We start from the raw sequence: 26,816 nt of genomic DNA on the forward strand, positions 1-26,816 counted from the left end.
GAAGTTAACAAAGTACTATATAACCCCATCTCAACCATGTACCTCCGTCCTCATCTAACCTGAAACCTCTACCTTCATCATAAGCCATCATAGCAGACTGCAATATTTCAGCCTTGTGTGTTCAGCCTGTGATGTCAGTCGGCATCTCCTGTCATACTGCACCTTTGGACCATCAAAGTCATAGTTGTAATGCGTCACATTAAAACAATTGTATTTAACTACAACAGTTCATGACCATAAAACGTTTGATTCTTTTCCACAGAATCAAATGTTTTATGGTCATGAATCACCAGGATTCTGGATGGCTTGATTCTAGGCTTAAGTTAATTGATATAAATATTTTTGGAAATCTCTATGGGAAAAATGAATGGGGTCTGGAACTATGGAACCAGAAAATAGCCGCCACTGCTATGCCCTATAGACTTTTGTAAGTCACTCATCTGTGCTGTGAATAAAACAAAAACAGTACTTTTTATCACATACATTCACTGCATTGCTATTATATTTACAGCCCAATAAATTGTCTTACATTCAAGTGGCAGTGTAGCCAAATGTAACCAGGAGTGAAAAATTCTACCCAAAAATTCTAATTCACATACTCATTCAAACACACTCAGAAATGTCAATGTATGAATTTCACATGACTATACTGGTTGGGCCATAAACAATTAAATTTAGGAAGGAAGCTGTGGGCCAAATCTGCCCTCGTGCCGTGAATGGCGCCCAGGCTGGACTTTGGACATGTCTGGTTTATGACTTATCTATGACATATCTATGATGTATGACTGCAATATATTGGATAGATTAAATCCTGTTTCTGTAGGCTGTAATGAATGCCATCCTTTGCCATCCACAAATATGCGAACATGGCTCCTGAGTGAGGTGAGTAGAAAGCTACCACCAAGTCTGAACCAAGGGGTCCTCCTCTGCATCACGGAAGCCCCTAGGCAAGGGACAGATGGCCATGGCATCATGGCCAACTGAGCCATTGCTCTGGGCAGCATCAGCAACATCAGCAGCAGCAAAAGCGGGTATACAGCTATGCTAGCAGCTTAGTCTACCCTCCAGGTCAGCAGATTGTGTTTCAAGGAGGGACAATTTGAGCAAGTAATGAGAAGAGGACAGTATTGACATAGTTCGGCAGTGAAATAAGCTAGGTTAAAACCAGAAGGCTGAAAGAAACCTATTGAAATGAAAACCAATAGCTTACCAAAATGTCAAATGCCGTAAAATCCAATTGGTTTTGATTTAAAAAAAGGACAATCCCCAAATAGTATTTTTAAAACAAAATCCAAGAGTAGAGGTTTAGAAAAGGGGCGCTCCTCTGAGCACAGGTCTTCACCAGACTGGGTGGCCTACGCCTACCCAGGGCTATGTCAAGTCTTGGGTTGCAGCCGGCAGTATGTGACAAAGCTGTGTGGGAAAATAGCATTTCTATGACATCTGTGTGGTTCAACTAGCATTTGTGACACCCGCTATGGGCAGAAGAGAAAGCGCTTTTGGAGGTGCAATCTATCCACAAGTTTCCTAGGGCATGGTGGGCATCACTTCCTGTCGATTTGATCCCTGATACCTGATCAAATCAACAGGAAGTGATGCCCACCATGCCCTGGGAAACTTGTGGATAGAGGCCCCTCAAGATGCAATTGAAATTTGTATTGGGGTTGATTGGAGGTGGGGGTGTGTGGGGTTCATGCAGTTTTCAGCCCCTCAATGTGTTGTTCAAATTTGGGGTAGCTGTTTGGCATTTTTGTAAAATAGGCAACTCCTGCAAACTTTGGAAGGCAGTCATAGCCATTCGAAATGGAATATGAAAAATACATGTTCATCACATGACTGCAGAGACCGATTTGTGTGAGTTTTGGACCAAATTTATAGTAATAACAAAAGGAGTGTTTTGAAGAAAATGCACTTTTTGAATACTATAAAATTGAAGCTGATAATTGGGTACACTCTCCTAATTGGCTGAAATAGGCAACCCACCTGAAAATGTATTTTCTGTTTATTAAAGAGCTGGATATTCCTGACCTGCTACACTCTACTATAGCAATGATTACTCAATACTCCCCCATAAACTTTAACAGAGTAGATGTAATTACCTGTGTTCTGGTGAATTTTGGGAGTTTGTTACCAAATCAAGGAGAAATCAAGGAAAATTTACATCAATGAGTCCAGTCCTCAGGGAGATGCGGTTGAAATCAAGGAAACTCCTGCAGAATCAATGACTGGGAAATGTTGTTCTGGCTCCTTCGATTACGTCACGACTTGAACCCCTCTTTCACTACAAGTCCCGTCGTCCACTGCGCGGTCGGCGTACATGAGATAGAGTAGAGTTGCCCATGCGTTCAGCTCCGCTCACTGGCTGCGGCAGCTTCTTCCTGAATGACACATACCTGCTTGTATGGCTCTCAGGACACCAGGACATCGTCTTGTCCAGCCCTTATCATATCATTTGCAACGTATGTATCCTTTTCTTTCGGATCCTCCGATCTAGAGTACAGATTCAAATGATAACTGATAACTTAGTGTCCCTGTCGGTCTGTTCTGGGGGCTAGCCTAGCTAGCTCGTTAGCAGCTAATGTTAACGTCAAGGAGTCGGTCAGCCAGGCATAAAGTTGGCATCAGTTCAGAAGCAGGCCTTTGCCCGCCTGTCAGATTGATACTGTGGCACAGGGTCTCTGGGCAGAGCAAACCAGACGCTTTCCAACCGGGAAGAAGTGTAAACTAGCCATTAGCTTGTTGTCCTCTAGCCAGTACAGCCCAATGTCAACTAGGATGCCATGCATGGTGTGAAATGTCTGTATTCTGTAACCTTTGCATAAGCCACACTTGTTTACTCTGTGTTGTAGCATTGTGGCAACAAAGTGAGCCTGATCTTAACCGTTATTTGCAGGTGTAAATACGTTATTTTACTACTTTTAAAGCCTAAATCATCTTTATGTTCTCTTTTTTTTGTTTTTAGGTGCGGTATCCATGTTTTATGAACCATAGTCAGAGGTACGTGGGAACTGAATCTACTGATGTAATCATGTTTCATTATTGCCATCACTAGAATGAGGAAGTGACTTATCATGACAACAGGATTCCAGAGTGCACCCATTTTAGGGCGCACATGCACCCAGAAATCTGTCCATGGCAACTAAACTAAACTTACATCCAGCAGGTCTGTGTGTCTTAAATTATATGCTGGTGCACCTGTATTATTTGAGAGACACATCCAATAAGTACCTTTTGTTTGGACCTTTTGTGAAGGTGCTCACGTGACGTTGATTCCCTTCCCCTATTCGCACATATTAGGACATGTCACATGACGTCACTGTGGCTAAACTAATGGGAAAGGTTAGTCACACCAGTGCAACCAACAAATCCGGACATTTATTTTTTGCACAATGGCTTGTGTCATAAATACTGGGTCAAGTTGATAAAATATTAAACTCGCAATTGTGTGTGTGTTAAGTTTTAGTTTAACTATAGGAAATAACTAAATTATCTCAATGCTCCAGTGAGTGGATGAGGCATACTGTTGCCTCATTCAGTTCCAATGCAGGTGGGTGATGCCCTCCCTGTCTTAAAGGTAGGGTAAGTGATATGTTTTTTTTGTTAAAGGGTAACGTACTATATTCTGATAGTAGTCATTGCTACATAGCGTTTGTTCGGTCACAGGGGTCTCTCCAGCTCTTTAGTAAACAGAATATAGTGTTGTCCCCTACCTCAATATATTTTCAGGTAGGTGACAACATTTAAGCCAATCAGGAGAGCGCATTGAAAATGCTTTTTCTGTTTAATAAAGAGCTGGAGAGACATGGGAGACTCCTTTTACTGAACAAACACTCTATAGCAATGAGTACTATCAGAATATAGAGCTATTTAACACTTATTTTAACCAAAGTAAATCACTTACCCTACCTTTAAAGGTAGGGTAAGTGATATTTTTGGGTTAAAACAAAAAGTATTTTGTTAAAAGGTTAAAGCACTATATTCTGATAGTAATCATTGCTATAGAGTGTTTTTTCAGTAACAGGAGTCTCCCCGTCTCTCCAGCTCTTTAATAAACAGAAAATACATTTTCTGGTAGGTGTCAAAATCTCAGCCAATCAGGAGAAAGTACCCATTTTTAAGCTTAATTTTTATAGTGTTCCAGTTCAAATTTTTCCTGCTCATTCCTTAGTGTCATCACTTCCAATTTCACTTGTTTAATCTATATCCTGATTGAGTTCTCTATCCTGATTGGATAAAATTGGAAATGAAACTGAAACTGAAACGAAAATGCATTTTCTGTTTTATAAAGAGCTGGAGAGACATGGAGACTCCTTATATGGACAGGACACTCTATAGTAACGAGCACTATCAGAACATAGACCCATTTCGCAATTATTTGAATAATTGCAAATCACTTACCCTACCTTTAACACAGTCAAGAGTTTCACCTGGATGTGATGTCTGATTCTACACATCTGTGTCGCGCAACTTAGTATGAATCAGTCTTGAGGAGTCAAGGCAGAGTTGCATTGGTTCTATAATGAGGTCATATAAAGGATAACTGGAACGCTCGCCCCAAACGCACTCGCCCCCATTTTTTTTCACTGACTGCTCGCCCCCAGCAGTTCTTGTATTCTTGTATTTGTTTTACTGAGGTTAAGGTTAGGAATAAGGCTAGGTTACGTTTTGGAATAAGGTTAGTTTTAGGCATAGTTTTACTGTGGTTACGTTTAGGAATACCTGGTGGCGACCGCTCTGAGGTCGCCGGATTAGACCCGGGTCAAGCATGTTTTGTATTCATATAAAGTCCATCTTAAATTCAGGTGTTCTCACAGAGTGATACACAGTATGTCAAGGTTTTCAATTAGATATTCGGTGGACTTTCCTAATGGGTTCCATATTATGGCTACCGGTGGTAATGTTTATTTCATTTGATTTGTGTGTTGTTGTTTTTAATGTGTCATACACCTAAAGGGATATCTCACTTTGTATCACAACATGTTTGGGGTCATTTTAAAGTCTATTCTGGCTTTTGTGTGCACCCCAGACAGTTTTTATGTTGCTTCACTTGCTTGATTCAGTATTTTATCAGACTCGCCACCTTCCTCTACAAACCCATTGTAACTTCAAACTCCATTGTAACCATGAGAACAAAGGGATTCTACCGTTGCACCTCAGCCTTAAACGGCCAGTCCGGTGCGTCACAAGGGTAGGGACAATAGATGCAGAAGAGAGAACGCTGGAGCAACACAGACAGTTTAGGCCTTTTATTTATTTCGGTGCAAGTAAAACAGATAGACTGACATTTCGGTCTTTCGACCTTCCTCAGAGTCATGACTCTCTTCTGCATCCATTGTAACCATGTTAGTTTAATTGAAAACACACGTCCTTGGACCTGGTGACTGACATTGACCTTCTACTGTGTGAGGGGATTGTGTTTTTTCAATATCAATATGTATACAAAATAAATAAAAGTAATTGACAAAACATGGCCCCTTCATACATTAGATTAGAAGACAATGTCAGTCACCAGAACCAGGGACATATGTTTTTAAAGTCTAACATGGTTAAAATGGCTTTTGAAGTTACAATGGGTTTATATAGGAAGGGGGTGTGTCTGATAAAATTTATATCAAATATCTAAATACTGAATCGAGCAACTTAAAAACTGTCTGGGGTGCACACAAATGACGTTAAAATGACCCCAAACATGTTTGAAAGTGAAATATCCATTTAATCTGGGGAAAAAAAGTTGTTTCTTGATGTCAAGTTCCTATGGTTTCCCAATACATTACCTCTGTTCATATCAGATTGCTATAAATCAGAGTACTTAGAGGTCAGTCTGACATCATGGACCGTCCTCCATATTTGGGCAAGTCTAACCCGAGCTCCATATTTGGGCATGGCTGACTCATCGTGACAATGACGGTGTCACAGCCGGTCAGCTTAAAGTCATACTGTGTAACATAACATTCATTTGACACATGTCACTTTCAGCACATCTGAGGCATTGTGTTCAACATTCGTGAACTTTGACAGGGCGTCAACCAATAGGAAAGAAGCACGGTTGTTGACACCACTTGGCAGTAATTTTGCTTGTAGGTTTTTTTCAGTGAGCCAACCTCTCTCAACGTAAGTCAAAGGAACTGCACACCAGTAAACCAGCTCTGCCCGTAACCCAACATGGGAAATTGATGAGTTTGCCACACGTCTCACGCAGATATGTGACCGTATCCTAAAGCCGACTTTACCTGTGTTATACAATGTGTGTTTTCTATTTATCTCAAACCTAGGATCCTGTGAGTGTACGTCACAGCACTACAGAGGTGGGTGGAGGCCATTACGAGGATAAAGATGCAGCGCGTCCTATCCCAGAAGATTTTGCGGCAGGTGGCCGCGGCGCGCTTGTTGCTGGTTGGCGTGTCTGATCCTCCCTTGGCAGTGTGTTGCTGTGTAAAACGCCTATCCCCCTCCACAGCTCATCGCTGGTTATCAACTTCTGCCACCAGCAAGGCAGCCCAACACCCAAAACAGCATCAGGAACCACCAGATGGGTCTCATCCCAGCTCCACTCCTCAAGCCCAGGCAGGCAGTAAGCCTCATGGGGAGAAATCTGGGACAGAGGTCTCCCCCACGACTGCTACCTCCTCCACACCTGAGGACTCTTTAGAGCTGGACCCCCTTTCAGACAATTCCATTGGTCTTTACCAGAGATTTAAGAGAATGTTTAAACAATATGGAAAGGTGATGATCCCTGTACATCTGTTGACATCCTCTGTCTTCCTTGGAACGTACTACTATGCTGCTATGAAGTGAGTGTTGTCTTCATGTCTAGCTTAATAGCTCAACTGGTTATTTATTCAGTTCCTGTGTTTTTGTAATTGAATTAATTAATTTAGAGTAGACAAAAATGTTTTCAGTATAAAGGGCTTCACAGCTGTCACCTAATACACAGCTGTCAGTTGTGGCTGATTTTGTCTTTATAATTACAACAACAGTTTTAAATCTACTTAGTATTTTAATCAAAGATGGAGGCTTTACAGAGGTCAACTGCTGAAGTCACTTGGCTACAAAAATAATATATATATATTTATATGTTTTCCTTTTACTTTGTTGTGTAAGGTAGTCTAAAACTCTGCCTTTTATTTTCTTCCCAGAGGTGTGAACGTAGTGCCATTCTTGGAGTTGATAGGTTTACCAAACTCAATAGTTGACCTTTTGAGAAATTCTTCTAGTACCTATCTCATAACTGCCTACGCCATGTATAAGGTACATTACTTTGTCTTTTATTACAGCATTTCACAAATGTATCTGGATGCAAAGGTTTTGGTGTTACACAATTGATGCTCATTTACTTAAATGCCAGGAAAGAGAAAGTGTATAGTCTGTCGGGTGGAAACCTCATATGTCCAAAATGTTTTCTGGATTCAAATAAAAAAAAGAGCTGATCGTCAAGCTCATAACGCGTCACTTTGCGCCGTGTTTCGAGTTTGTAGGTCTGTTATTTTTGATACTTTAGTGTGACGCTGTAGTATGATCAAGTTGCGCATTAATTCACGAAAAACACGAGGTTTCTACCCAACAGCGACGATGTCTTGCAAGGGATTTAGGGCAGTGGTTCGCAAACCTTTCCATGTCAAGGACCCCAAAATTTATATGTATTTGGCAGCGGACCCCCATCTGAAAATATTTTGTTGCCAGGGACAAGACTTCTGTTAGTCTTTCAAAAATATTCCAAATGTTTAAAGATTTATTAGAAAAAAAGCTGATCTACAAGCTCAAGCTTGTAGATCGTCTATTTTCAAATAGCCGATGCATATACAGTAGAGTTAAAGTCGTTAAACTCATTTGGCTGGGGAACCCACTTTGAGAACCACTAATTTAGGGAGTTGGATGCAGGAAGTCCTACCGAAGGTACAAGAAGTATCTTGTAACTTGTTTTTTGTTTCCCTGTAGATTACCACCCCAATCAGATACACAGTGACTCTGGGTGGGACGTCGATCGCAGTGAAGTACCTCAGGAGGCAAGGCTACATGGCCACACCGCCTTCCGTCAAAGAGTACTTCCAGGACCGGATGGAGGAAAACAAGGAGAAACTGAGCGAAAAAATGGAGGAGACAAAAGAGAGGTTTTCGGAAAAAATGGACGAAACCAGGGAACTCTTATCGGGGAGGATAGAGGAAACAAAAGAACGGCTGTCCGAAAAAATGGAGGAAACAAAAGATAAGTTGTCAGAGAAACTGCAGGAAACCAAAGAAAAAGTTTCTGATGGAAAATCATTATTTCGAAAGAAAACTGATTAGTTTAGGCAGGCACAACTGGCTCTGAATATAGTGAAATCAAGTGATCAAGTCAACCTCTCAATGTTTAGAGTCAGTTGGGGGCAGCGTGGGCACTTAAGAAATCTGTTCCTAAAATATAAAATATCAATTTGCACTAACATTGTCCTACAATTTCACCAAACACATCTTATTACATATTGCCTGTTATGTCATTGGATAACATCCCTAGGTGCCCATATCTTAACATGATGCACTCTAAATGTGGACTAGAACAATAGCTGATTAGCAGGTACATGACTATGCTACACTTTGGCTTCTCTTTAGACTAAACAAGCACAAAAGATGTGGTTTGCAATTGCTATGTGGTGACATCTCAATGGCCACTTTAAAGTAGGGAGAAAACATTTCTCAGATAATTTGCTTATGCTGACACACCGATGGAGTGAATGGTCTGAGCTAAGGGTTGCAATGAAAATCACTTGTGTGTGTTTTGCCGTGTAAAAATGCAGTCCTAGAGACTGAACGGACAAATGCTAATGCTTCAGATGGTTCAAATAAAACATGAAGATCATGGTTCCCTCTATGTTATAGTCCATCCAAGCCTTTCTAAAGGCTGTTATGACCCTGTTTTTGTTATGAGAAATTAATTCCGTTTTCTAATGTATGTTTAATCTGATCAAAGCTAATATATTGCATTATTTTAGTGTCTGTACTTCCTGATTATTGTTGACTGAAAATTGGGATTAAAATGGGAAGCAAAATCTGTTTATTGTATGAAAGCTACTTGGTGTGAAAATTGTCAATGTCAACTATACATGGACTTATGATTTGCTTGTAAACGTATGATTATTATAATACATGCCATGTAAATGGTCCTCAACAAGTTCAAGTGGTGTTGAAAGTATGTAAGTTTACCAGTTGAAAAGTATATTGGTATTTGGAAAATGGGCTGTACAGCTGTTATAAATCTAAAGAGACATCTTCATAATAAAGCAAAACTGGTGGAGTGGTTGAACCATCTAAAATGTTTCTGCTTTCTATTAAGTAGGCTATACGAGTTATTTCAACATTGTGAGAATTATGGCAATTAAAGGCTGGATTTTGTAAAAATAAATAAAACCCTGAATATTTAAAGCTGCAATCCCTAAGTTTTACAGCTTTTCTAAGAGGCAATTATGAGCTTCAAGCAGTACTCCACCAGAATGGAACTGAGTAGGGAGGCCACCTCCAACTACCGCAGATGTATTAGTTATAATGAATTAACACAGGCTACTACTCTACCTGATTCCAATAACTTTTATTCAATAAAATAAGTTCCAGCTTGCACCTCTTAAACATTGAGGCACTGACCAGGGGCCTGTTCCTCAAAAGGTGAATTAAATAAGCCTGGATTTAAGTCAAATCCAGGCTTGACAAAGTCGGGTCCATATAGCCTGGTTTATTCGGTTCCTGGAACGCCAAGCCAGGCTGAAAAGGAGCGACTTTGTCGAGCTAGGCCTTGTCAAGCCAGGCTGTGTCGAGCCAGGATAATGAAGCCAGGCTTCACTTATTTCTATAAAAGACCATGAAAGTCGATAGCAGAATCCTTGAACTTGACCAATCATGGAGCCCAAAACCAGAGCGGCGTTCTTCTCTGTGGCTGAACAGCAGCACTGCAGCAGCTCATGGAATCTTACAAGGAAGTAAAATTTATAATAAGCAAGAAAGGAAACACGGCCGCAATAAATATAGATCCAGGGAGAAAGCGTGGCAAAGTATTGCCGACAAATTAAATGCACAAGTTGTCCAAAAATATGCAATTAATTTATATACAAATCCATAAATATATAATTCAGTTAGGTTTAAACATAAGGAGTTTAAGTGAATGTTGGAATTATAATTATAAACACTTAGAATAATTTTCTAATTTCAAATTTCTAAAATCGAAGATCTACAAGGGAAAAGCTTGCCTTTTGGCGGCCGGGGGTCCACGGTCCACGGGGGTCAACGGGGGTCCGGGAGTACACGGGGGGCCGGGCCCCCCGTGTACTCCCGGACCCCCGTTGACCCCCAACAGAGGTCCGGGGTATACGGGGGTCCACGGGGGCGGGGGTCCACGGGGGTCCGGAGGTCCATGGGGGGCCGGGGGTCCGGAGGTACACAGGGGGCCGGGGGTACACGGGGGTCCGGAGGTCCATGGGGGGCCGGGGGTCCACGGGGGTCCGGAGGTACACAGGGGGCCGGGGGTACACGGGGGTCCGGAGGTCCATGGGGGGCCGGGGGGCCACGGGGGTCCGGAGGTACACAGGGGGCCGGGGGTACACGGGGGTCCGGGGGTCCACGGGGGCGGGGGTCCATGGGGGGCCGGGGACCCCCGGCCGTCATAAGACAAAAACATTTCGGGCTTGTAGATCTTTGATTTTAGCATAAGAATTGAATAAGTGTAGAAAAACTCATTGGTTTATGATTGGAGTCATTGGACTAACAGCTATTTCACAAAACTTGAAGAACAAGGCACTGGATTAATAAAGCTTGGCTGTTAGCCTGCTCCTGACCAGGCTAACTTCACAGCTAAATTGCCATGGTAACTAAGCTAGGCTTGCTTCAATTCTCTTTTGAGGAATCGGATAAGGCTAAACTTAGCCAGGGTGAACTGGCTAAACTAATCTTCAAGATAATTCACCTTTTGAGGAACCGACTCAGCTCTAATCCTGGCTAAATTAAGCCAGGATAGGTGGTAAAGCCAGGCTTTAGCTCTAATTCACCTTTTGAGGAACAGGCCCCTGTTTAGCTAACAAATTTTATGAAGCGGCCTTTCCACTGTGTACATTCATACAAAGGACATAAATACCTTTTAAAAACATTGTTCAAAATTGGACTAAGATGTCCTGTCCCATTTCTAGGTGCGCTAGATACTTGGAATATTTCTATTGGATTAACTATATCATGGGGTGCTCCAGACAGTCACTTAACCCATTAAGACCGGGAACGCATCTGTGTCATTTTTAGATTTGAGTTAAAAAGCATTATTTTACACTTTGGCTATTCAATAGCAGATATACAAGCTCATAGCAGGGCTACGAGCTTGTAGATCTGCTATTTATGAAAATCGTGAAAATGATACAAATATATATATATATTTTAAAGTGAACATTTTTAACTCAAATCTTTGCTTCTGGGGGTCCCTGGAACAAAATATTTTGAGATTGGGGTAGGCGGCCAAATACGTATCATTTTGGAGGTCCTTGACATGAAAATGTATGAGCACCACTGAGAAACATGTTTTTCAGAAAACTGTTGGGATTTAGAAGACATTTGTAGAATCGGCCTCAGGTCTCATGGTTCTTTAGTCGGATACGACTCATGACATTAGATGCATGTCATACTCTCCATCTCGACTAGTTATCACGCTCCACTGGGTAGAATCCACATCAGAAATGCAAAACAAATATGTAAATTATGCTGTCACACTCGTGCTGTGCTACAGACTGCAATACAGTTTCGTGTTATGACACTTTCCATTGTGTTGCATCGCTTGTCAGGGTTTACAGACCCCTAATGGGAAAAAAAAGAGTTACAATGACCTCTGCTGTCCAACCTTATGAACAACTGATTCCACAGTCCCACTGCAGGGGCCAGGTTTTCAGAGCCCCGTGAACACCTGTCTGTTCTCCCAGAGGGGATGTGACAGAGGGCAGAGAGTTGAGATTTTCAGTTTTTTTAAGTTCCAGACTAAAAGACCAATAAGATTATCGTTTGGGAAACCGGGCTCAGATCAGTGAAATGTTTAGAAAGAGAAATATTCATATATCATAATACATCATAAATAACATGACATTTCATATGTTTGAGACCTAGTATAATTACTGAATAATCTTTCTGGTTAAATTTTTATAATATTGTTTTTATTTTATTTTATTTTTTACTTTTGACATCATATACTATTGCTGTTTTGGCCAGAGGAATTGCGAACACTCACGGAAATGTCCTCCTTTTATTTAACTGGATTCTTCCTATGCAGCCTTCAAATCTAGTCCTATATTGCAGTGATCAGAGCAATGGTCACAGTTATGACCATTTGGATTATTAAACACTGCTGTAGCGCCCCATATGTCTGCAAATTATATTTTTATATATATTTTTTTGGTGTGACTATTCTCATGCCAGACCTCTGAACAGTGTTTGTGCGAAGTTTGGTGTGGATCGGAGCAACACCCCCTGAGGGCCCCTGACACAGTAAACTGGGTTGTACAACTGGTTGTGATGTGACAGGGAAGCACCATAAGAAGCACCATAGATGACAAGGAAGCACCATAAGAAGCACCATAGATGACAAGGAAGCACCATAAGAAGCACCATAGATGACAGGGAAGCACCGTAGGAAGCATCATAAAAGACAGGGAAGCACCATAGAATAATAATAATACATTTTATTTATAACACTTTACATTTTTGCCAATTACAAAGTGCTACAGGGTTTAAAAACAACAGCACAAAAATAGCAAATAGCAAAACTAAAAACATCGACAACAACATAAGACCCTTCTTGGGATAAAAAGTATATTAAAAACGAATTAAGGCATAGAGTGAAAGACCTAAGGAAAATAAGACTAAGCAAAGGCTATGTTAAAAAGCTATGTTTTTAGTCCACTTTTAAAAGCATCGGTGGACTGTGGGGCTCTCAAATGGTCGGGGTGGGCATTCCACAAGCGTGGGGCAGTGGAGCAGAATGCCCGGTCGCCCATGGTGCGGAGCTTGGTCATGGGGGCAAGGAGGAGGTTGGTATTGGAAGAGCGAAGGTTTGGAGTGGAGGAATGTGGTTATGTGTGCCTCAAGGCTCACACCCAGGATGGTGACTGTGGGTGAGAGGGAAAGGTTGTGGCCGGAGAAGGAGATGCTGGTTATGGGTCATGATTGGATCTGATGGGGGGTGCCTATTAAGATGGCTTCCACAGAAGATAGATAGCAGCACCATAGAAGACAGGGAAGCACTAAAGGAAGCACCATAGAAGACAGGGAAGCACCATGTACAGTAGCAACATAGAAGACGGGGGAAGCATCATAGGAAGCACCATAGATGACGGGGGGGCGGGGGCTGGGTTCATATATTCAAGTGCACATTTTCTTCAGTTCATCCTAGCCATTAACTCTGCAGTCAAATGAGGCGTGGTGGTTTCTGAATTGTGTGTAGTTACACTGCATGTCAGTGTACCATGTCAGTATCATGGTTAGTATCAAGTCAGTATCATGGAAATCAATGAGATGTTTTCTAAATTAAACACTGTTGTAGACCTATATTGTGTTGTAATTATGATTTGGCAGAAATGTTATACATTGTATTGTACAGATATTATTTTTTATTATCACTGAATTATTCCTTTAACTGCTGTAGTATAGCATGGGTATGTTTGACGACTACTATATACTGTAGTATGACTTTTTTAAGTCATAGTGTGATTCTTTTTCTTTTTTGGAGACAGTTGTAGTAGTATGGCATGTACTTTATTAATAAAATATACTGATAAATGTATAATAAATAAATCATACTTTGCCATGAATTCATGGCAAAGTATGATTTGATTTATTTTACATTATTTTTTTATTTAACCTTTATTTAACCAGTAAAAACACGTTGAGACACAGTCTCTTTTTCAAGTGTGAACTGGCCAAGATACAGCGTTAAAATTACACAGTCTAAGCTTAACATACAAATACAAAAACAAACAACAAAATAGTCATCCAAGATACATCACAAATACATAAGATAACTCCAAATGCTACACTTTATACAATAGAAAAAAGCCAGTAATCCAACAGAAAATAGTAATACACACAGTGTACAACCAACACATAACCAAAAACCTTCCGCTAGGCTAATAAACCTCCGGACAGGTGCAGGTGTTTGTGAATAAAACTAAGGTGATTCTTTTGAAGCTTCTCAAGGGAATTAGAGCAGCCAATTTGAGTTTAGTCTGGAGATCATTCCACAACCAAGGGCCTAAGAAAGAAAGACATTTTTTACCTCCCTCAGATGAAAATGAAGGTACTTCACAGCGTAACCAAGCATTTGATCTAAGCCATTTGTAACCAATTTGAATTTGGAGGTAATGTAGTAGGGGAGCTCACCAAGAATAGCTTTATAAATGAAATTATACCAATGTTGCAACCTGCGCATAGTCAAAGAGGACCAATCAACTGCAGCATACAACGTGCAATGGTGAGTTCTAAAAGGAGAATTCGTTATGAATTTCAGTGCAGCATGATACAAGGGATCCAGCTTGGTCAATGTGGAGGCACAAGCAAACCTATAAATATTGTCCCCATAATCCAGCTGGGACAAAAACAGACCAGTGACCAATTTTTTGCGAGCAGTGCAGGCAAAACAAGCCTTCAGTCTGTAGAAAAAACTTAGAGTAAATTTCAGCTTCTTACTCAAGGCATCAATATTTAATATAATAAAATTATATAAATAATTATAGTATGGCATTTATATTTTTGGGCAGCATTACAAGCATGGTCTGATTTTGATTAGCCAACAGTATAGCATGAGTCCTGCCCTATCCTGTTTAGCATCAGGGTCTTGAGCTCTACTGTAGCTCCGCTGTCACACCGCAGTGTATCTATGTAGGTGGTGCTTCTCCCCTCCTAGCTGTGTCTTGGGTTGGCTCCCACAGTGTCAGTTTCCAGTTCCGGGTGCCTGACACAGTGCCCAGCGAACCTCATCCTTCTCTCTCTTACCTTGACTGTGACCTGTGGGAATGTCTGATGTGGTTTATGGAATAAACCACGGTAGTTTGGACTGGGAGGAGGGTCATTGATGGTAAGCGTTCTTGGGGCATTCGATTTTTCACGTATGATTTTTGAGGGTTCTATACTGGAATGAAAAACAGTATAGAACCCTGACTTTTGGGACCCCAGGCAGTCACCTACCTTGCCTAATGGGCACATCTTCAATCACATACAACGGTGTCGTGCGGCAAAAATAACAGATCTACAAGCTCTCAACAGATCAGCTAATTCTGGTGCCTGACACCGTCGTGGGCGCAGCATAAAGAGGGCTTTTAGTTCTTCCTAAAACAACTGCCTCATCACTTCCTTCCCTCTTTCTTTCCTTCTCTGTCATCTCTTAGCTTAATAGGACTGGCATATGCATGATACCCTTTCCAGCACTCTCACTACTCTTCTTGTCAAAGGAAGTGCGTGGGCGAAGGAAAAATGCAAACATTATTGGAATGGTTCCACCTCAGAGATCCTCTCTTCCAGTATGTGTTTTATTTCTTTCATCATAAGTGGGTTCATAGAAAGGACACAGAGAATATGCCAAGGTTCTCCCCTCCCTGTATGTTTGTAAGTGAGGCTAAGTGCTTTGAACATTAGGTTCGTTTCATTCCACTGCAAATATTATGATAGGTTGCCAGATGGGTCTTTCTATAAACAAGCTAGTTTTACTGCTGAAATGTACAGCAACTTTAATAATGACTTTTTAGGGCTGGTTGAGTCTTGTCTTCTTCTGCAGGGTCTAGGCACTCTACCAAAACATTTTGACAAAAACTAAACTATAACTATATATAGCTATATAAATTGAAAGAAAAAAAGTTGTTCAAACTTGTCTCTTTTCATGTATAACAGTTGTGTTCTTGATAGCAAATTTACAGCCACTATACCTAAACATAAAGTGATTTTGCATGTTGCTGCTCAAACATCCTACCACTTAGAGTTGTCTATATGCCGCTTTGTCCAAAAAATCTATACCCATCTCTGACTTGGATGGTTCTAGCTGCATTGATAAGGGCCTAGTGTGATCCACCACATATTCATAATTACAAAATCACATTGACACAAACTAATACTAAAAACACAAGAAAAACAAAACACCAAAGTAATCACTTTTAAAGTTTTATTCATTACGCTGCAGTTTGACTACAGCATAAGTACAAGCATCAAATCTTTGACTACAACAGCACTTAGAGCAACATTTTTTGATTTTTTTTCTTCTTTTCTGTAAAAGTATTGCAATAACAGACCTTAGGCCTAAAACCTATTACATCACAATTGCTTAAATAAACAAAGAGGCAAAAATACAGAACAATTTTACCTCTGTGTGTTTCCATATATATACTGTATATGTATTGTTTGTATACAGTCATATATATTTCAATATATGTACTGTATATGTATTATATGTATACAGTCATACAGTATATATTTCAACACAGAGGGGGCGCAGGGCGGGTGGGGGTGAGCGGGACCAGAAGGATTCTTTTTGTAAATAAAGCAAACCAATGTTACAAAAAAATCCATGATGGAAGCAGTCCTGTGGTAGGTAACTGTCAAGACAGAGAGAATACCAAACTGTTGAGACATTATCATTGTTATTATTATTATTAAAATCTGGAACAATAAAAACAGCTACTTTTTTGTCAGCAGTTGAGTACAGACTTCTGATAAGTGGAAAGAAGGAGCACGCTGAAGAAAAAACCAAAACAAACAAAGTAATTCAGTCTGAGCCCAAGTTAGTTCTTCAAGCTAGTGCAGGAAACATAAGAATGTCTAAAAAAGAATAAAGCCCGATTTATACTTCGTCGTACGACAGAGGCACACTCCAAAAAAATTGCAGATCTACAAGTACACAATGCATCGTGATGCCAGGCATTGTGAACCTGTAGATCTGCTATTTTTGACGCGTGACTGTCGTATGACGGAGAACAAATTAAGCATATCAAGAGCCAGTGGCGCTCCAGCCAGTTACAATAGAGATCTCTCCAAATAAAAACTACACAACTGCCACTTATTTGGTGCTTTGAAGAAAATGGCGCGTTGCTATGTACATAGTCTATAGATAAGAATGAACATGCTCTGCGGTTATTGTACAGTGGAGTTATTTTTCAGTACATACTGTAAATAAATGACTGCAGATTAAACATGACTTTTGTTCCAATATACTGTGCCACATATAACATTGTAATGTATAAAACAAAAAAATATTTTTTTTAAAGGAGAAAAGTTAAAATGACAAGTTTGTTAAACAACATTATTCATCATTCAGCTCCACTCATTTAGCTTTTTTGATGATGGTGCACTTTTCCCAATCTTAAGGGAAAAAAAGACAGAAAAAAGGAATGACCGCTTTCTTTTGATACTTCAGACTTCCTATTTAGCAACCTCTTGGAAATACATTGCCTGTGATTCACATTCTCTCATATCATCAAAAGTTCCTCTGTAACTATTGTTGAAATGTTGACTGACACAATCAAAACTGCAAAAACTCTAGCCAGATCTATAGCGATGATGAACAAGCTCAATATTTTACTGCAAATCAATTACTTTACTGTTGATGTGAATTATGAGTAATATATTTTGGCAGATATACAAAATAAGTATTGTTGAAAATAAAATATTATAAGACTCATAAATATTGATTCAGGTTTCCAAAATAGGAACTGGCAATAGTCATATAAATGGTTCTCCCAGTACTATTCTGATTACCATTTGTTCACTGACTTAGAAATCAAGTTAAGAGTTTAAACTGAGAAGCTTGTCGAAAAATATCCCCAGCTTAAATTGTGTCAAGACCTTTGTAAATGATGTGTATGAAACATCATTTGGTGTAACTACCGTAAGTGTTAGTTGATTGTGGTAAATTATAGTCGATACAACTGACCAACGACCCAAGTGATGACAAGCACTGTGCAGTTGTTCTTAGATGAGAAACAGAATAAACAAGTCATCAATATAATAACCACTTCCTTAATCCAGAGGTTATTTCATCCTTATCAAGACAGACTGTTATTTATAGGAAAATATTATACGTAGTAATTTGTATTTGTTTTTGCAACCATATTTCTAAGCATACTTTGCAAACCATGTTTTATCATAAAAAAAAAAAGAAAGACAAAGCACATATGTACTGTAGGCATTTACAAAGTTGATGCTGCCTTCTTAAAATTCTTATATTGTCTATACATTATATTACATTATTCACAACATTTTTTGTGGTTTCTACCCATTGGGTAGGATATGTGCATAATATATTCAAGTTATATACAGCACCTTACAAACAAACATAAAGAAAGACAGACTACTGAAAAAAGCACCGTTGGAAGTGAGGCACAACGAAGGTGGGAGCTTTTGAGTGCAAGTGGGTTCCTATGTCTGCTCCACACATGGGTCAAATTACTGTTTGAAATGGGTTCAGTTTCAGCTCTGGGAGTGATTGCTCTTGTCTGGCACATTGGAACCGATCAGACTGTTGGAAAAATGCAAACCTTGCCAATTAATAAATCCCGGTAGACGCAAGCAAGTGCTCAGAGTAACTGACAACACCTTTGTTTAATCGAGGTGCCCAAGTTACAAGGTTGAGTTGAGATTCGGGGAGTTTAATAATAGTGGACCACACAGGACTAACCTGTACAATACTGAGCAGTCCAGAGCCTGACTTTCTCTTGACCTTGAATTGATCCATGATCCTGTTTTCTCCAGGAAGACCTTTTCACACTTGACAACATAAACATTCTAAATGGGTTCAAGTTTATTTCCCATTGCAGAGTTTGTGAATATCAGTAGCCGACAGGAAATAAACGTGGACCAAGCTGTTCCCTAGCAACGCAATTCCACTGACAAGGGCTATACTCAGCGCTACAAGAGTTTATACCTTTTAAGGACTTGGCCCACTTTTCTTGAAAGCACGTTGCTCTGTAAAGTATGCAATCAATTTTGTCTACTGGCCCACAAAAAGGATAAGGATCACCAAGTTTTGGGGGTAACTATGGACCAATGTTATTCATCCACTTTTGTTTTGTTTTGCTTTAGTTTTAGTTTTTTTGGACAAACTGAAGAAAAGATTCCATCCTCACAGACTCCCTCAGTCAATCTCAGATTAAATAACTGGAAGGATTCCAAACAATAATTTGACAGCGGTGTGGTCTGCTCAAACATGAACATTAGGCACCTTATTTACTCACATAATAGTAACATGCAAACCTCCTCGTAGAAAACATGAAGTTCATCTTAATATCCTCCTTTCACAAGCTATGACCGCGCAGACAGAACAAGCCAAGAAAACAGAAGGGAAGAAGGAAGAAAAGAAGGAGGGAAGAAAGCCAATACAGAAGAGCAGGGTTTTTTCTTTTCTTTTCTTTTTTAACATACAGTCAAAATCTTAAGTATTGGGTAAATGTAAGATAACTTTATGTCAACTAGTCACCGACAGTGGAATATGTTTTTTTCTACATAAATTCATAACGAGGCAAAACAACAATTTTTTATTTAGACTTCATGGGCCTCTGATTTGGAACCACTTTAAACAATACTGGCATTGAAAACAAAACCAAAACCATAGCTCTAATTCACTACCCCAAAACTTAAGCTTTTGACTGGAGACACTAGAGTCTTTGTATGCATCTATCCATCACTTTATGTGTTTGATGAGGGGATGGACAGAAGGAAAGTGGACTGAGGACGCAAGCAGCAGCAGTAGCAACAATAGTAGCAGCAGCAGCAGCGATAGCAGCAGCAATGTAGTAACACACACACACACACACACACACACACACACACACACACACACACACACACACACACACACACACACACACACACACACACACACACACACACACACACACACACACACACACACACACACACACACACACACACACACACACACACAGAAAATGAAGTACTGGGGAACATACATATGTACATTCACACAGTACATGCATACATACATACAGACCTATACACACTGATAATAAAATAGAAGTGTTCCGGGCCTCTATGAAATCGAGTCTAAACTAACTGCACAGACAAATCATCAGTGCCAAAACAGTCAAATTGGTAGTATTAATTTAACTGATAGTCAGAGTTAAGTTAAACACTGACAATTTTATTTTCTTCAACAAGGTGATGTTTGAACACTCTTAAGTCAGGTGCTGTACTAGTAGCAGTTACAGGAAGCCTGATCTTTGCACTTTGCAGTTGGACACCTGACAGGTTGCCTCTTCTTCAACATTGATGTGTGATGTCATGCCACACATCGAATTCAACATATCAAAGTTTTGCATTTTGGGTAGCATATACAGGGGGATTTAAGGCCTCTCTGTTGCACTAGCAGTAGCGGACACACGCATGAATTTGGCTTGTTCTTTTTAGACAAACGTTTCAATAGGCATCATCCTTTCAGTTGAAACCATAGATATCTGTATCTATATATCTGGCTGTTTAAAGAGAGGCTCCCCAGAAATGTGTCTTCAATATTAAGATTTATCAACATGTGTTGATTATAAATACAAACATTGCAACATAATGTGATGTGTCCTTAAATCTAAGACCGGTAAAAAGATCCAGTCAGCTATGCACACGTTCCTGCAGGAACACTAAGAGCTTTTCTGTGTTTGGCAAAAGGTCTGACACACACACACACACACACACACACACACACACACACACACACACACACACACACACACACACACACACACACACACACACACACACACACACACACACACACACACACACACACACACACACACACACACACACACACACACACACACACACACACACACACACACACACACACACACACCGCCAAACAAGGGCTCCACTCCAGTCTCCACTTTAAAGGGCTCAGCGGACTTTTTTGAACGCACTTTTTCTGCACATGGATGGAGGGATGGAATGAGGGATGACAAACAGCTCGTAAACACCGTTAGGAAGCTTGGGGCATTGGCTTCGAATGTTAACAACAGAGAAAGAGAAAGACAGAAAGAGATAGAGAGAGAGAGAGAGAAAGAGAGGGAGACAGAGAAAGCACAAGAGCAGAGGAGAAGGCAACGATGAGCAGAGAAAAAGGCTAGGTTTTCTATTTTTTAAAAAGGTTTTACAAAAAGGACCCTCCCATAGCCCTTGACTTCGACCACAGACAGTTTCATTAAACCTGATTACTCTGGTGGCAGACAGGATTCTTCACTTTGTCGTGGGCTTTGTGGCTTTAAGAACGTGAAGACAGAAAGTTGAGCGCTCTGTTTCGATATATATATATATATATTTATAACTTCCTTCGTTGTCATGGCGATGGATTTTTTGTTTGGTTGTTTGAGTGACAGTTGGCAGAATGCACTGTGCATGTGTCGATGGAGAGGTTCTTGAGGGACAGTAGGAAGAGTGGGGACAGATGGACGCGTAGGGCTGTAAAGTACTCGAACGTTCACATAGAAGGACCTGCTGAAACTAGCCTGCTGGATGGACAAACGCACATATTTTTCTCACCTGCTCTGGACATATAGTTTTGTTTAAATTCAAACTTAAACTACATACACAAAGTTTAGTCGTTGAGAGGGTTAGGAATATGCTTTCATGGTTGTCTAAACACATTCATCCAAGACTGTATTGAACTCATGTTCAGCTTAATCAACTGGCAAGCAAGGTTTTTGCAAACAATTTCTTCTTTTCTTTTATCAGGCAGTTGTTTGTTCCTTCTACAGGTGGACCGTCTCCCAAAGCTTCAAAGTGACTCGTTGGGAAGGCCATCATGGTTCATCCATCCAGTGGTTTAGTTACAAAGCAGACTTTTTGTTTTCCTGCAGCGCTAAAGTGTACATCGATGTGAAAGGGTAGAAGTCATTCTCTTACTAAGTCTCACTGTGCCTGTGGTGTAAGCAGACAGGGATATCGTAGGCTGGGTACGAGTATTTCTTGCGGTTTTCGAGGAAAAAAAGAAGGAAGGACATAAGCTTATAATACTATTTGCTCCCAACTGTTGAAACAACTTTGGAGCCAAAGTTCAGTCAGTCAGTCCATTCATGAAAAGGACAAAAAAAACAACAATAAAGAAACAAAAACAAGAAAAACACGCATCGTCATCATTCTCATCATCATCATCACATACGTAGAGCATCGTTTCCCTCTTCTCTTTTACAACAAATAGATAGTGCAACTTTTAGATAACTTTTCTTTTTGTGTGTGTGTGTTGTTTTGTTTTGAATGTTAGAGTTGTTGAGTCACTTCCTCCTGAACCTTGGCACTAAGATTTGGATTTTGTGAGTCTCTGTTTGTTGTGTTCTCTAGTTCTCCATTCTCAGTTCTAGCTTGTGCACAGATCCCGGTCCAAAAACAAACAAAAAAGGAACATCCTCAGTCCCAGGGACAGTGCCATCCCCGGGGGGGGCAAAAAAACAAAAGCAACAACAAACGAGTGTGTCATTTCAATCTGTGCTAGTATTATATATATATTTTTATATGAAGGAAATATAAAAAGAAAAAATGATAGCTAGAAAGCTGAAAAAAGCCCTCCTCACGCAGTGCATACGTCTCGCCCCAGCAGTGCTAGCCATTTTAATTACTCATAATAAAAAGAAAACAGGAAAAACAAAGAAGAAATCATTTTCAATGCTTGGTTCCTCTCTTTCCTTTTTTTTTTTCTTCGTTTCGTTGTAGCTAAGGTTGATATTTAGTTGTGCATGGGAGTGTGGAGAGAAGACAGGTGAGAGATAGAGAGAGAGATTGAGAGAGAGAGAGAGAGTGACCACTCCTTACTGATGGTCACTGAAAAAAAAAAGGGGGCGAGGAGCAGGAGACGTCATACTCCAAGTTTCGACAGCTGCTCAGCCCCTCCCCTCGCTTTCTCACACCAGGTCGTCCGGTTGGCCATCCTTGGCCTTGGCAGGTACTATTGTGCTTTCTGATTGGCTATGCTGCTGGATCGTCCTACTGCCCTGCCCACCCTGCTGCCCCGCCCTCTGGTTATTGCTGTGCTGGTGTAGAAAGAACGCAGCTCCGGGGTAGTGTCCCATCACCTCGCTGTACGCAGGCGGCGGGCCCTCCATGCGTCCGTGACTGCTCGAGTTCGCCGCACTGATGCCCGAGTTACTGCTGGGCGGCCGCGGGCCTCCGCCTCCTCCTCCTCCCACGCCCGCCATGCCCCCGACTCCCCCGCCGCCACCCCCCATGTCGATCAAGTCACTGTCGTAGATGGTCCGGTTGGGCGGGGCCCGCACCGACTCGCGGTTGAGCTCCATCTGCTGCTCCGGGTCGCGGAGCTGCAGGGTACAGGGGCCCTGGTAGGGAGGGGGCTCCTCTCCGTCCGACAGGGAGATGGTGGGTGGCAGGTCGATCTGGTGCTGCAGGTACGGGTAGGTGGGCTGGAAGCGGCTAAAGCGATCTCTCTGCATGAAAGAGGGCGCCGTGAACCGCTCTCTGGCCGTGGGCGCATACAAGACCTGTGGAGACACACAGAGATGTTCATGAAGCATTAACTGAGCAGAATATTATACTTGTTATAAATAAAGGGAGAGAGAGAGAGCATGAAGAGAGAGAAATAGTGATATGGAAAGTAAGCAAAGACAGGTGGAAGGAAGGGTTAACAGCAACAATATGGGTTAGATTTACGCGTATAATATATACAGGTATATATCATGTAATGTATTTATAACTGGTTGTATGAAAAGCAAAACAACGTAATACAAGGATGCCTTAACTATACTTGACTAGTGAAATGCCTTGCATTGCCTGTGCATAATAATGATCCCATATTGAAATACAAGATATATTAAGTTGCTCATTTGAGTCATTACTCACACAACCACAACATGTCAATGCTCAGTTATTGTACAGAAACAGACAAGGCAGCAGCAGAACTGATGTTGCAATAAAGAACAAGAATGACCACTGGCCATTTTCTTTGCCACAATTTTAACCAGTCGATATTTCGTGTGACTAGGAATGATGGGCTTGCTGGCAGCACCAGCATTTATAATTTTGCTACCATTTGTTACTCGCTCGCTAATTACACTGCAATTATGCTAAAAGGGGATCTGTAATCCAAAGTGGTATGGACATTTCAAAGCATTGCCTCTTGTCTGCACCCTAAAACATTACATTCAATACTTCACGCTATTTGTCGAGTCTATTTTCCAGACCGTACTCGTCCTCGCCATTCTCATTCTGAAGCAACACAGTTAATGTTTCCTCCTTACACTGTTCCAGTTTCAACACACTTCTGTTGCAGCCAACCATTATCAGAGGAAAATGATTTCAATTAGCGGCTGTGGCTCTAATAGGCGGCCCCTACTGACATGACTGGGGAGCATGACAGACTGAAAAATAAACAGCGCAGACACACAGAGAGAAGGGTGGGGGGGCAGAGGAGAGAGAGAGAGAGAGAGAGAGAGAGAGAGAGAGAGAGAGAGACAGAGAGACAGAGAGAGAGAGAGAGACAGAGACAGAGAGAGAGAGAGAGAGAGAGAGAGAGAGAGAGAGAGACAGAGAGAGAGAGAGAGACAGACTAGAGAGAAAGGGAGAGAGAGAGACTAGAGCAGAGCGGGGCAGCTCTCAGACGGCTGTCTAGACAGTGTCAGGGGAGGTGTTGGTGATTAATGACGCACCAAAAAGCATCCCCCCTCAGGCAGAAAGACACCACCCCCCCTGCATCTCTCTGCCACCCACACTCTCTCTCTCCATCTCTGTGTCTGCCTCTCTGGCCCTGTCTTTTTCTAGGTCTCTCAGGGTTGTGCCACGTTGCCATCGTTCCTCTCTCTCTCTCTCTCTCTCTCCCTTCTCTCTGTGGCTCAGACTGTGTCTGGGACAGGAAGACAGCGTGACAGGGTTCAGGTGTCTCTGACAGTCAAACAGACAGACAGACAGACAGACAGACAGACAGACAGACAGGTCTGACAGCATGCCGTTGCTGTCGGCCAGAAACCTTCTATCTCTATATTTCAACTTTTTAGTTGTTGTTTTTTTTTGTTGAAAATTAATGCCCTAAGACGTCACACTGGTGACACACAAAAGTAGCAAAAATAGACGACCTACAAGCTCACGTGTAGATTGGCTATTCTATGCAATTTTTGATATATCTTTTTAAGCGAAAGTGAAAGCGGTTAAGTGTGAGGGTTTTATAAATATTTAACCAATGAAAAGAATTAACAAGAGCTTTTTTTTTTTTGTTCTAAATTTTTATCCCACGATTTTGTAACCCTGTTTTTTACACCCAGTGCCAATTGTCTATGTAATCCTGGGCACTACCTTCCCTCTGCCAACCAAGGGAGGCCAGGGCCGAGCTCATGCCTCCTTCAATGCATGAGAGCCAACTGACCTTCTTGTCACCTGACAGGGGGGAGTTTCCCTGGTTGGACGTAGCGCGTGGAAGGAACACGTTATTCCAACCAGTTCCCTTCCCCTCCATCAGGCGCCCCGGCTGGCCAGGGGGAGGCAGTATAGTGACCAGGATTACTACATGTTTTTGTGAGGGTACCTACCCTAGGAGACACGGGGACAACATGCAAACTCCACAAAGAATTAACAAGAGCTTATGACTATCCAATGGAACTGGATAGTCCTCCCCCCCCCATTTCCTGAAAAGTTTTTGAAAGGGTTTTGGACACACAAGGTTTCTGCCCGACAGAGACGATGACAGGGGTCAGCGGCAGCAGTCTTACCTCAGAGGCACCTTGTCGAGAACCGGCCTCCGAAGGCCACAAGCAGCCATCCTGCAGAGTGACACAGGAAGAGAACAGCACAGTCACCAGGCTGAGCTTTATGCTTGGATGCACATCAGAAACACATGCAACAGGGATATGACATTAGACCCGAGGCCCATTATACAAATGCCTTCTAAAATCAGTAGTTCTCACACTTTCAAGATTTTTCCAAAAATGTTCAAAAATAGCAGATGTACAAGCTTGCCGCGCTGCATCATATCTGCTATTTTTTTTATAGCTAACGCAAAAATCAAAGATGCTTTCCCGGTTTTAATGGGTTAACCACCTTGTCGTGCAATGGCATGGCATGGCAAAACTTCTAGCAGATCTACAAGCTCACAACGTGTAGCAATGCAATGCAACGCGTTGTGAGTTCTTAGATCTTCTATTTTCACTATGTTGGAAAAGCCTTGAACATTTTCGCCTTCAGGTATGCCAGGTTGAAAGTGGTTATGGTTTGAAAACACCATACCATCAGAGTTTAGGTCTATTTGAGCATTCATAATGAAGCAAAGTCCCTTTTAAATCACCTGAAAGCTATAAATGCCAACTGCTTTCAGCATCTTATGGAGGATTAAATTGGCTCTGCATTTCATGCGCAATCTAAAAGTCAGACTGCAACACCAAGGAGAACGGGCAGACTTTTATCCAAAACAGGGAGGTAGTGCGGACAAAAACAAACATCTTAACGAGGAAGTGGGAGATGAAACATAAGTGCTGGGGGAAGCTTGCCGCTTCAAACCAAAATGTGGTCCCCTTTCTTAGTGCGGGGACCACAAATGGCAGACAGATTCAGCACAAAAAAAACTATAAGATGAAAGCCACAACAAAAGAAAAGGACTATCAAATAATTGCTGTTTTTCTCCCACTATGTTTGACTCCAGGACCTTGTTTCTGTTAAACACACATCAAAGACAAAGGAGAAAGAAATAACAGAGAACGGAAGAAGAAGAAATTAGCTAAATTTCTAGTTGTTTTTTTATGTCCGTTTGGAGCAAAAGCCTCAAGCTATTCTTCACTCCTTCTGTCTCTGACTGTATTTTAATGGTATGACTCTGCAAAAGGCTAGATACATGCATGTGTGTGTGTGTG

The 26,816-nt window shown here is 41.2% G+C and overlaps 2 protein-coding genes across 5 annotated transcripts in view; one reads left to right on the top strand and one right to left on the bottom strand.

The window, feature by feature from the left end:
- The first annotated feature begins 2,330 nt into the window (after positions 1-2,330).
- fam210ab (family with sequence similarity 210 member Ab) lies at positions 2,331-9,379 on the top strand. Of its 3 annotated transcripts, XM_080426551.1 has the most exons (6): positions 2,335-2,459; positions 2,963-2,997; positions 5,977-6,111; positions 6,273-6,791; positions 7,137-7,248; positions 7,936-9,379. In XM_080426551.1, the coding sequence occupies exons 4-6, from the start codon at positions 6,334-6,336 to the stop codon at positions 8,281-8,283; spliced, it is 918 nt and encodes a 305-aa protein (XP_080282677.1). In that variant the 5' UTR covers positions 2,335-2,459; positions 2,963-2,997; positions 5,977-6,111; positions 6,273-6,333; the 3' UTR covers positions 8,284-9,379. The 3 variants fall into 3 exon arrangements, with proteins under 3 accessions (XP_080282676.1, XP_080282677.1, XP_080282675.1); XM_080426549.1 differs by lacking the exon at positions 5,977-6,111 and having other exon boundaries at positions 2,336-2,459; XM_080426550.1 differs by lacking the exons at positions 2,963-2,997; positions 5,977-6,111 and having other exon boundaries at positions 2,331-2,459.
- Positions 9,380-16,124: 6,745 nt separating this feature from the next.
- The window catches only part of ldlrad4b (low density lipoprotein receptor class A domain containing 4b), a 183,661-nt gene continuing 172,969 nt past the window's right edge, over positions 16,125-26,816 (bottom strand). For both annotated transcript variants that reach the window (XM_080427226.1, XM_080427227.1), the window contains exons 6-7: positions 25,683-25,733; positions 16,125-23,465 (exon numbers count right to left, since the gene is read on the bottom strand). In XM_080427226.1, the coding sequence (XP_080283352.1) occupies positions 22,872-23,465; positions 25,683-25,733 (645 nt within the window). In that variant the 3' untranslated portion in view covers positions 16,125-22,871. The remainder of the gene's footprint in view (positions 23,466-25,682; positions 25,734-26,816) is intronic.

The sequence above is a fragment of the Gymnoscopelus braueri genome (assembly GCF_963280865.1).
Source record: "Gymnoscopelus braueri genome assembly, chromosome: 4".
Taxonomy (NCBI): domain Eukaryota; kingdom Metazoa; phylum Chordata; class Actinopteri; order Myctophiformes; family Myctophidae; genus Gymnoscopelus; species Gymnoscopelus braueri.